Genomic DNA, 12,127 nt, shown 5'->3' with positions numbered 1-12,127 from the left:
TCAAAGGTGGAAGATGAAGGACAGCAAAGGCGAAGGCTCCTCCCCACCCCCCCATCCCTCCAGCCAAAGCTGGCAGGAAAGGAAAAAGAACCATGCAGCATGGAAAAACTGCATGGAATTTATGTAGGAAAGAGGAAAGAACTACCATTACTGCTACCACTAACCGGGCGATAAAAGCGGACAAGGACACCAGTATTCGAAAGAACTTAACGTTATTACGACAATGAGTAATATCTTAGTTGCTGGTTGGATTCAAAACACTTGTCTAATCTATTCTTGAAGGCCGTAACTGTTGTACTATCAACGACATCACAGGGTAGAGAGTTCCAAACATTAACAACTCGATTGAAGAAGAAGTGTTTAGCTTCGTGCGACGAGAATCTTTTACCACTTATCTTCAAATTGTGATTTCTTCTTGTTCTATTTGATCGATCAATTGTAAAGTAATCTTCCGCATTAATATTACTGAATCCTTTGAACATTTTAAACACTTCTATTAGATCGCCTCGCATTCTTCGTTTTGATAGGCTGAATAAATTTACTTCTTTAAGCCTTTGTTCATATGACAAATTTCTCAACCTAGGAATCATCTTTGTTACTCTTCGTTGGACCCGTTCCAACTTTTCTATGTCTTTTCTGTAGTAGGGAGACCAAAACTGTACACAGTACTCTATACTGGGTCGAACCAACGAATTATACAGTTTTAATATTACTTTTTCCAATTTATTATTAAAGACTCGTCCGATGAAGCCAACCAATTTATTTGCAGTTTTAACTACCTCTGAACAATGCTGACCGGGCTTTAAATCGCTTGATATAGTGATTCCAAGATCCTTTTCTTTACTTACTGCATAAAGTTGTTGGCCATTCATTACGTACCGAACGCGATTGTTATTTTTTCCGATGTGCAACACTTTACATTTCTCAACGTTAAATTTCATTTGCCATTGATTGGCCCAACGTGCAAGTCGATCTATATCTGATTGTAAAGCTTCTTCGTCGAGTATCGCAGTTACTTTACTAGCAATTTTTGTGTCATCAGCAAATTTTGATACTTTGCAAGTGAGCCCATCATCGATATCATTAACATAAATTAAGAAGAGCATGGGGCCAAGCACTGATCCTTGAGGTACGCCGCTTTTGACATCGAGCCAGTTAGATGTAACACCGTTTAGAACTACTCTCTGTTTCCGCTCAGAGAGCCAGTCCGCAAGCCAATTGTGAATGTTACCCGAGATACCGTGCGCCAGTAGTTTGCTGAGCAATCGTTGGTGGGGGACCTTATCAAATGCCTTTTGAAAATCCAGATATATGATATCTACTGATCTGCTTTCATCGTACACCTCAAAATATAGTGAAAAAATCAAGTAAGTTAGTCAAACACGAACGTTTACTACGGAAGCCATGTTGCGAATTATTTATTATATTATTTTCTTCGAAGAATTTCACCATATTGTCGCGAATGATAGTCTCCATTAACTTACAAACAATAGATGTCAGGCTAATTGGTCGATAGTTTCCAGGATGAGACTTGTCCCCCTTTTTGAAAATTGGTGTGACATTTGCAAGTTTCAATCCGACGGAACTTTTCCAGCTGTTAAAGATTTATTGAATATGATGGAGAGCGGTTTACAAATTTGATGTTTGATTTCTTTTAAGACCCTAGGGGTAATTTTGTCTGGACCAGGAGCTTTGCTTACTTTAATCTTTTCAATTGTGCGTAAAATGTCACTTTCTACGATGAGCACGCCACTTAACATCTTTTCAGTCCTTCTAACCTCCGGCGGTTGAGGTGATAAACAATCTTCGTCGGTAAATACGGATGCGAAAAAGTTATTTAGGATTGTAGCCATTTCATTTTCATCGTTCGTGTGGTTACCATTTTCATTAGCAAGCGGTCCGATACCACAAGTGAGTGACTTTTTATTATTTACATAGCTGAAAAATTCTTTAGGATTAGATTTACTTGTTTCCGCTATATATTCTTCAAGATTTTTCTTGCTTCGTTTTATTAATTTCTTGGTTTCGCGGCGAATTCTGTCCAACTCTAGTTTGTCAGCCTCGCTCTGAGATGATATGTACCTACTGTATACGCGTTTTTTAAGAGATAGGCTATTTTGAATTTCGTTATTCCACCATTTGGGTTTCTTCTTAGAAGCTGAACGTCTGTTACGATAGGGTACGCATATGCTTATGGCATTGTTCAATACTGTGGTGAAGGCCCCCCAAGATTTATCAATATCTGTTTCCGCCGTGATTTCAGTCCAGTCAGAATTATTTAGAATTGATCGGAGTCTTGCAAAATTCGCTCTCTGATAATCAGGCACCTTTTCTTTACTAGGAGTTACTTTACTTTCTTTCATATTGATGCTGAATGTGATTGTTCGGTGATCGCTAGAACTAAAAATTGGACCAACATTTACTTCGTTAACTAGATCAGCTGTCGTTGAAAAGATAAGGTCAAGTATATTATTTTCCCGAGTCGGTTCTTGAACGTGTTGATGTAAATCACTTTCTAGTAAATTTGTGTACAGGTCGAGCCCTGTATGACAGTTCAACGGTTCACCCCATCTTTTCACTGGCAAGTTAAAGTCCCCAACAATTACTGCCTCGCAACTGCTACTTGTTTCTAATAATAATTCACTTAATGCGTGGTCGATATCAAGAGTCTGCCTTGGCGGTCTGTAGATAAGTCCAATTACTATTTTACGAGATTTATTTTTAATTTCAATGAAGACCGTGTCTACATTGGTTATAATATCTGTTTTCACGGATACTGGATGGAGAGAGTTGTGGATATAAAAGATAACGCCTCCACCCTGTCTGTTCTCTCTTTCATGACTAAAAATGGTATAACCCGGTAATCTATATTCCGCAATGAAATCTCTATTTGAAGTGTCTATCCAAGATTCTGTGACTCCGATGATGTGATAATGATTTGTAGCTGCGAGGACTTCTAAGTCTTCAAATTTGTTACGTAGGCTACGAGCGTTTACATAGCAAGCTTTAATGTGCTTCGAGTCGGGAGTTTTTCGGGTTGAGTGCACCCTTACGGTGGAGCTGCTGGTGTTCTCGCCTCCGCGTTTTTTGGCTTTCGAAGAGCCACTTGGTCACAGAGCAGCCTCCCGAAACGGGCTGCTCCAACAGGGCTTAAGTGAATGGCTCAAGGGGGGGCAGCGGATCCCCCAGCAAGGCCTTGGCACACAGCGTCATGCAGTAGCTGATGGTGTTGAGGCTGAAGCCGCCCTCCAGTGCCAGAACCATGCGGCCCTTGGCCAGGCCAGACAGAAGGGCCATCATATGTTCAAAGCAATCGGGACTCACGCGGCAACCTGGGAGTGCGTGTGAGGCTGTTACTTTAGGTATGAGATGCATGAAGGGAGGAATAAGGGAGGAGGAAGAGGAAGGGAGTCCTGTAATATGGAATGCAATGGTTAGGGTGTGTTACTTTAGGTATGAGATGCATGAAGGGAGGAAAGGGGGTGAGGAAGAGGAAGGGAGTTATTCACTATGGAATGCAATGGTTAGGCTGTGTTACTTTAGGTATGAGATGCATGAAGGGAGGAAAGGGGGTGAGGAAGAGGAAGGGAGTTATTCACTATGGAATGCAATGGTTAGGCTGTGTTACTTTAGATATGAGATGCATGAAGGGAGGAATGGGGGTGAGGAAGAGGAAGGGAGTCCTTTAATATGGAATGCAATGGTTAGGCTGTGTTACTTTAGGTATGAGATGCATGAAGGGAGGAATGGGGGTGAGGAAGAGGAAGGGAGTTCTTCACTATGGAATGCAATGGTCTGAGATGACAATACATCAGGATACAATATAAGGAGACTACAAAATGCTTCATTGCATACACATGGCAGCCCCTGAAGATGTGTTATTAAGGCAGATAAAAATAAATAAATAAATAAATAAAAAAAGCAAAAAGAACAATACAGAAATTTTGGATAAGAAAGAACACTAAAGGAATAAAGAGATGAAAACAAGAAACCCAAACAGTGAAGGAGTGCACCAGGGAGTGCTGTTATGAAGCCAAAACTCCCGACCATGAACTGAAAATATAATTATGGAGAGAGAACTGAACTGAACTGAACAGATAGTGACAGAAAAAGAGAAAGAGGCAGCAGCAGGTAGTCATACAGATAGTGACACCATCCACCAACCTCCAAGTGGGTCCCCGCACCAGCATCAAGGCTGGCAGTGACCAGGACCAGCTGTGGGTTGAACTGGTAGGCCACGGGCAGCACCACCTGAGTGAGAGCCTCTGCATCACCCATGCCACTCTGAAACAACACAAGAAAAACACTGTGGCTTTAGTAAACACGACTTCTTCCTCCTGAACTGTGGCTGGGAGGAAGGACACTGGACGATGAAATACCAGAGCTGAGGACCATAACTGATTCTTGCATTGGGAGCTTGGATAGCAGGGTGAACCTTCATGTGCTGGACAGGGTTGTGCCAATCTAGACATTGATCAGTGGGAATCATAACAGGAAAAAAGTGTCAGGTAATTGTGACTGAATGAAAATGCAATACTTCAGCACCAGTGTGGGGAGAAAAATACTCAGAGGACTTAGCACTCGAGGGTCAATTTTCTGATTTGTAGCTGGGAGGAAAGACACGGGGTGGTGGAATAGCTGAATCAAGGGTTTAGCTGATCTCTCTCTCTCTCTCTCTCTCTCTCTCTCTATATATATATATATATATATATCTCTCTATATATATCTATATCTATATATATCTCTCTCTCTCTCTCTCTCTCTCTCTCTCTCTCTCTCTCTGCCAGCCTAGTTTCCTTTTTATCATTCCTTCTTTCCTTAAATTCCCTTGGACTCTTCCCTTTTCTCCATTTAATTATTCCTCTTTCTCCTCCTCCTTCCTACCATCTTTCCAGGCCTCCTTTTCCTTCCTTCCTTCCTTTATTTCCAAGTGAGGGCTGGAGCACTATTTCAAGTTGGTTAGCATGTGTTTGAATAGGTATTTAGAACAATCAAAACACCTCTCCTTCTGAAACTGATCTCTCTTTTGGCCACTTAGGCAATTATGGATAAGTAAAATATTGTGCCAAAATTGTTCCTGGTCCATGCAATGTGTCTATGCATTTTTGGGGGGAGAAAGGACGGACTCTATCTATTTACCTCCCTTCAATACAACCTTGGTGATGCTGTTGTTATGTTCATTTATTCTGTTTGTTTCACAGTAAGCAAACTGCATTGCATTTCTTTCCTCTCCCTCTTCCTTCTCTCCCTTTTCCTGAATGGTTCCTGTCTCTTGAGGGAAACAACCTCTCTCGAAATAGCTGTTCATTTATTTGGGAAAAAACAAACTCTGGGCACCTGGCTCATAGTTGTCATCATCTGATTAACCTTAAAAGATGCAGCATTGAAAGACTCCATCTAACGTCTTCACTACCAGGTCAATGAACACAGTACAGATAAACTTATCAATTCATGAAAGGTAATACAGCAAATATCAGGAGATAACTGGGAGTACCTACCTATCACACTATCTATCTGTCTCTCTATCTATCTATCTAGGCATAGTATTTGGACATGAAGAGCTCTCACGTCAAAGGCAGGTCCGGTGAGGGTCAGAGAGTAGGACATGAAGCAAGCGACCAGTGAGCAGCATTCTCAAACTGCAACAATGTCTGTGTAAAAGTAATTCCAAAAAAGAGTCAAGGGAAACTTGGTCCCATGAAGGTGCAGCACACTTGTTAAACCCTTGGCTGCAGATTTCCAGCCAGAAGACAGACCTCACCAAGCTACAGGAGTGGAACGAAAATGTCTGCTACAATGCAATGAAGAAAAATGTAAAGTCCTGCACCCTGGGAGGGGATATCCAGCACACCAATACCACATGGGAAACACTCCACTATCCACCACAGAGGCAGAAAAAGACCTGGGAGTGTATGTTACCAGGCTACCAGTGAAGGGATATCCAGCACATTAATACCACATGGGAAACACTCCACTATCCACCACAGAGGCAGAAAAAGACCTGGGAGTGTATGTTACCAGGCTACCAGTGAAGGGATATCCAGCACACTAATACCACATGGGAAACACTCCACTATCCACCACAGAGGCAGAGAAAGTCCTGGGAGGTACCAAGAGCTGCCTCAGGTACATCAGAGTACTTAGACAATCTTCATTATGTTTTGTCTGTGAATGAAAAAACACCTTAGTGTGTAGTGCACTTACCCTTCCGTAAGGCTGCGTGTTGCTCCACCTGCTCGTCACACACCAGACACAGCCTCGGAGACTCACTCAGCACCACGGCCTCTGAAGACAAGGCACAGAGCTCCTCAGTGACTCCTGTTTGCTGTGACTGAGCTTCCTATGAAAGGTGTACACCCCTCCCTCTTCCTTCTCCTCCTCCTCCTCAGCCATTATTATTGGTCCACTGCAGTACAAAGGCATTTCCTAATGTTCCCAACCTCCCTCACATCTCCTTCACTCCCTCCCTTCCCTTAACTCTCCTTTCCCCTCCTTCCTTTCCCTTTCTTTGCCTCCCTCTCCCTTCCTCCCTGCTTCCTTTTCTTTCCCTCCCCCTCTCTCTCTCCCTCTTCCTCTTTGCCTTGCGTAAGCAACATAAGGAGCGTAAGCAACAGAAGCCCCGAAGTCTTCCTCAAACTATATTTAGCATTAGTTAGACCTCATCTTGACTATGCAGTTCAGTTCTGGTCACCTTACTATAGAATGGATATCAAAATGTTAGAATCGGTGCAGAGGAGGATGACTAAGATGATTCAGGGGTTGAGAAACTTGCCATACGAGGAAAGACTCAGTTAAACTTGCATTCTCTAGAAAGGCGAAGGGTGCGTGGAGACATGATCGAGGTTTATAAATGGATGAAGGGCTTTAATAAGGGAGACATTCATAAGGTTTTGTTGGTAAGAGAACCGGGTAGGACACGAAGTAATGGGTTTAAACTGGATAAATTCAGATTCAACAGGGACATAGGCAAAAATTGGTTTACTAACAGGGTGGTGGATGAGTGGAATAGGCTTAGCAGTCATGTGGTGAGTGCCAATACAATTGTCACATTAAAAAATAGACCAGATAAATTCATGGACAGCGATATTAGGTGGGGTTAGATACACGGGAGCTTAGGGTCAAAGGAGCTGCCTCGTACAGGCCTACCGGCCTCTTGTACTCCTGCGTTCTTATGTTCTTATGTTCCCTCCCTCTCTTCCATTGTTTCCTTTCTCCTCTTCCTTCCCTCTCCCTCTCCCTCTTTCTCCTCCTCTTCCTTATCCTCTTCTTCCTCCAATTTGAATACAGCATTATTTTCTATTACAGGCTTTTACTATAATTTTCTCTCCTCCTTTTCCTTCCTCCTCCTCCTCCTCCAATCTAAAGACCCAACCATGAGCAGAGACTAGAGGAGTGACTCAATGCCATTCCTTTTCATCTCCTGTCTCACACACCTCCTCCTCCTCCTCCTCCTCCTTCTTTCTCTACCAATGTGAACACAACATTACTCTCTCCTACATGCACTTATGGTACTTCTTTCTCCCCCTCGTACCTGCAGCAGTGAGCCGGCCGAGAGCAGGGCACAGACGTTGGTGGCGGGGTGGAGGTAGACAGACTTGTAGTTCTCCTGAAGGGTCTGCAGCTCCTCCTCTCGCTGGGCCTGGAGGCTGAACATGAAGGCCACGTGTTCCTGGCTGTGCATGAGCTCCACCTCCTCACACTGGGCCACCGAGGCTGTGCAAGGATGGATAGAGGGAGGGAGAAAAGGGTTAGATTAGGATTAGACTCTTTCTTTATCAATATCTCTTTGACATCATCTATAAATCTCTCTATTTCTCATTTACTCTCTCCCATCTCTCCTTCCTTTATCCAGAATCTGTTTTGCATATCTCTCTCTCTCTCTCTCTCTCTCTCTCTCTCTCTCTCTCTCTCTCTCTCTCTCTCTCTCTCTCTCTCTCTCTCTCTCTCTCTCTCTCTCTCTCTCTCTCTCTCTCTCTCTCTCTCTCTCTCTCTCTCTCCTCAATTCTAATTCCAACAATGAGAACAACTTCTTTGCCTCAATTCAACCCAACTGATCCTACTGGCTGACACTGCATCATGTTTATAAAGCAGGTCCCAGGAATAGAGAGAGCTGCATACCCTCTATGCTTTACTATGGGTGGCTATACAGGTGTTAGCCAGTGCAGGTGTGAAGGGAGACTCATACTAAGCAAGGCAAACAAGAAGTAAACAACTGAACAGTGAACGACGGAACAGTGACATAAACACGAACACACACATCATACAGACAGTGCCTCCACCACCCACCTGCAGCCGCTGGCCTCGCCCCAGCACCCCGGCACGCCCCAGTATCTCCCACACCCGCTGGATGCGCTCTGGCCACTCTGGATGTTCCCTGTGTGTGGGGGGGGGGAGGGTGAATTAGTGTGTACCTCTGTGTGTTGTGGTGTGAGGGAAACTTGTCTGGTAAAAAAGGTTGCTCTAGTCTAGTACGAGGGTAGAAAGCTGCCTCAAGGGGTTATGTGTGGTCAAAGTTATGGTGGTTAAGTGTTGGTTAGATAAGTGAGGAAAGCTTTGTCTTCTAGCTCTGGTAAAGAGTATTAAAGCTGCCTGAATGGGTGACATATGTAACAAGGAATTGGGTGAAAATAAATAAATGGTATGTAGAAAGTTGGAAAGTTTGGTTTAGTCGGCGCAACATCTGTGGTCATATGCCGGAGAGAGACAGAAGGGAAGGAATTATAGAAGGGAACAGATCCCAGGAGACAGGACACAACCCCCGATTAATACCTGGTACCCATTCACTGCTGGCTGGACAGGGGCGTGGGGTATCGGAAAAAGCCAAAATTTTTCCACTCCACCCAGGAATCGAACCCTGTCTCTCTCGGTTGTGAGCCGAGTGTGCTAACCACTGCACCACGAAGTCCTCTATAAATGGTAAATGTGAGGGAAACTCTGAGTCTTTTTAAGGTAAAAGCTCTGGTAAAAAGATGCCATGTGCTGCCTCAGTGGGTTTGGTGTGGACAAGAAATTCGGTCCAAGTAGATATATATATGTGAGGGAAACTTGGTCTTCTTGAGGTAAAAATTCTGGCAGGTACCAAGAGCTGCCTCGGGTACATCAGAGTACTTAGACTATCTTCATTATGTTTTGTCTGTGAATGAAAAAACACCTTAGTGTGTAGTGCACTTACCCTTCCGTAAGGCTGCGTGTTGCTCCACCTGCTCGTCACACACCAGACACAGCCTCGGAGACTCACTCAGCACCACGGCCTCTGAAGACAAGGCACAGAGCTCCTCAGTGACTCCTGTTTGCTGTGACTGAGCTTCCTATGAAAGGTGTACATTCCTCCCTCTTCCTTCTCCTCCTCCTCCTCAGCCATTATTATTGGTCCACTGCAGTACAAAGCCATTTCCTAATGTTCCCAACCTCCCTCACATCTCCTTCACTCCCTCCCTTCCCTTAACTCTCCTTTCCCCTCCTTCCTTTCCCTTTCTTTGCCTCCTTCTCCCTTCCTCCCTGCTTCCTTTTCTTTCCCTCCCCCTCTCTCTCTCCCTCTTCCTCTTTGCCTTCCCTTTCCTTTCCTTCCCTCCCTCCTTTCCATTTTTCCCTTTCTTCTCTTCCTTCCCTCTCCCTCTCCCTCTTTCTCCTCCTCCCCTTCCTCCCTACATACCTTCCCTCCTCAGCTGCAGCAGTTTCTCACCAATCCTCTCCCTGAGCTGCTGTGTCTGTGGTGTCAGGAGCTGCATGGCGTCTCTGGTCTGGAGGCGTAAGGGCCAGACACCCACCAGGCCTTGGAAGGAGAGGCTCGGGGTGAAGGTGCTGGGGTCAGCCTCGCCCCGCACCTCCTGCTGGCATAAGGACCCTGGTACTGGAAGCAGCGCCAGTGTGCCCGCTGGACATACACCAGGCTCAGCAGTGTCTCCTGAAGGCTGGGGAGGACAGGGAAGGGAGAGGAAGGTCAATGTTGAGAAAAAGAGCAGGTTAACTATAGGAAAAAGACATTGTTTCTGAGATCCAAGAAAGGCCATCAAGGAAAAATAAAACAATGCTACAGGCCCAAACAGCTTCCTCTTAATGAGCAGACATGGATAGGGAAATTAAAATAGGCAGCGACAGTAAAGTAAGGAGAATAATAATAAAAAAAAGAGGGACAAAAACAATATTAAAACAAAACAGTTCAATAAATCCTGCATCAGAGATAAGGCAGACAGAGAGATAGATAAATGGATATAGACAGACTGAGATAGATAGATAGATAAAGACAGATATAAGCAGAGATAGATAGACAGGCATAGAGATGGACAGATTGATACAGAAATATATAGACAGACAGACAGCTATCAGGCACCTTGGTGATGGCTGCAGGGGGGTCCAGCAGGGGGGCAGTGGTGGCCCAGCAAGGCACTGAGGGTGTGGGCGGCACTCTTGGCCTGGACGGCAGGCAGCTCCCACCCTGCACACACAACAGGGATTGCTTATTACCATTCTAATTATTATTATTATTATTATTATTATTATTATTATTATTATTATTATTATTATTATTATTACTATTATTATTATCAATATTACTATCATCCTGCTATGTAATAATAATTGTCTAAGCTATTTTTTAGATTTCTGTGCAATATTTTTTTCAAGTTTTCAGTGATGTATCAATTTTTTTTTCCCAATTGAATTCTATAGGGAGGTAGAATGCATACCAGTGTGTGGATGTGTGGTGCTCAGTTCCTGCCACAATGTTTGGGTGAGGTCAGACTGGTCACCTCCAGCACCAGCACCACCTTGCCCCACGCCAGGGCCATCAGCTGGGAGGTGAGGTGTGTGTACAGGCCTGGCCACACCTCCAGCACCAGCACCACCTTGCCCCACGCCAGGGCCATCAGCTGGGAGGTGAGGTGTGTGTACAGGCCTGGCCACACCTCCAGCACCAGCGCCACCTTGCCCCGCGCCAGCTGGGAGGTGAGGTGTGTGTACAGGCCTGGCCACACCTCCAGCACCAGCGCCACCTTGCCCCGCGCCAGGGCCATCAGCTGGGAGGTGAGGTGTGTGTACAGGCCTGGCCACACCTCCAGCACCAGCACCACCTTGCCCCACACCAGGGCCATCAGCTGGGAGGTGAGGTGTGTGTACAGGCCTGGCCACACCTCCAGCACCAGCACCACCTTGCCCCGCGCCAGGGCCATCAGCTGGGAGGTGAGGTGTGTGTACAGGCCTGGCCACACCTCCATCTCACCCTGAAATGCCAGATGGTAAAATAAAGTATAATAAAGTATGTGTATATTATTATTATTATTATTATTATTATTACTATTATGTTTGGCTTCCCTGTTAAGAGTGGTTCATAATGGGAAGTTTGTGATACAGTTGAGTAAAATAAAATATATATACCATCTTTTATTATTATTACTAGCAATAGTATTAATAGTAATAGTAGTAGTAGTATCATCATCATTATTATGGGGCTTGACTTCCCTGCTGGAGTGATTCACACTGGCAAGTGTCTGGATGAGGAGACAGAGCTGAGAACATCCATGAATTTATGAAAGTAAGTACAGTTGTATGAAAGCAGATATGGAGGCAGGTCAACACAAGCTTAGTTAAAATCCTCTATACTATGACTAAGTAAATGCATACAAAAACCAGACAAGCAAGCAGAGGCAGACACACACACACACACACACACACACACACACACACAGATACATTGTGACTTAGAATGACCTTGAAAATAGATAAAATTGAGCTCAAGCAAAAAATATTCATGAATTAAAGCTATACTTGATAAACTGAAATTTGGAGACAGGACCAGCGTAAAGCATCCTGTATATCACGAGGTAAATACACACACACACACATACAACCTCCACCTAACACATACACAAGAGCCCACAAGTGTAGCTCAATTCCTATATATCACAACTATAGTCTGTTCACTTAATTCTGACCCAAGCTGACAACATAAACCTAAGCGTGGTCATAAGCACAGTGCATATTAGCAGAAAGTGCTGCGTGAGATAAACACAAACAGGTTAAAGAAAACTTGGAAGCCACAGCAGCAGCCAGTCAACACTCAGCTTGCAAACACACTTAGGTTTATGTTGTCAGCTTGGGTCTGACTTAAGAGAACAGACTTTAGAAAGGC

General features: G+C 44.4%; 1 protein-coding gene across 1 annotated transcript; it reads right to left on the bottom strand.

Moving 5' to 3' along the window:
- Positions 1 to 2,227: 2,227 nt before the first annotated feature.
- On the bottom strand, positions 2,228 to 11,215 carry LOC126991878 (uncharacterized). Its single transcript, XM_050850523.1, has 6 exons — positions 10,686 to 11,215; positions 10,331 to 10,435; positions 9,653 to 9,911; positions 6,205 to 6,285; positions 4,165 to 4,284; positions 2,228 to 3,332 (listed from the first exon to the last, which is right to left on the bottom strand). The coding sequence occupies exon 1, from the start codon at positions 11,211 to 11,213 to the stop codon at positions 10,707 to 10,709; it is 507 nt and encodes a 168-aa protein (XP_050706480.1). The 5' UTR covers positions 11,214 to 11,215; the 3' UTR covers positions 2,228 to 3,332; positions 4,165 to 4,284; positions 6,205 to 6,285; positions 9,653 to 9,911; positions 10,331 to 10,435; positions 10,686 to 10,706.
- Between the last annotated feature and the right edge of the window lie 912 nt (positions 11,216 to 12,127).

This window comes from Eriocheir sinensis, unplaced genomic scaffold (genome assembly GCF_024679095.1).
Source record: "Eriocheir sinensis breed Jianghai 21 unplaced genomic scaffold, ASM2467909v1 Scaffold356, whole genome shotgun sequence".
Taxonomy (NCBI): Eukaryota; Metazoa; Arthropoda; class Malacostraca; order Decapoda; family Varunidae; genus Eriocheir; species Eriocheir sinensis.
Note: the sequence above shows the minus strand (reverse complement) of the source record. Positions and strands in the feature narration are given on the sequence as shown.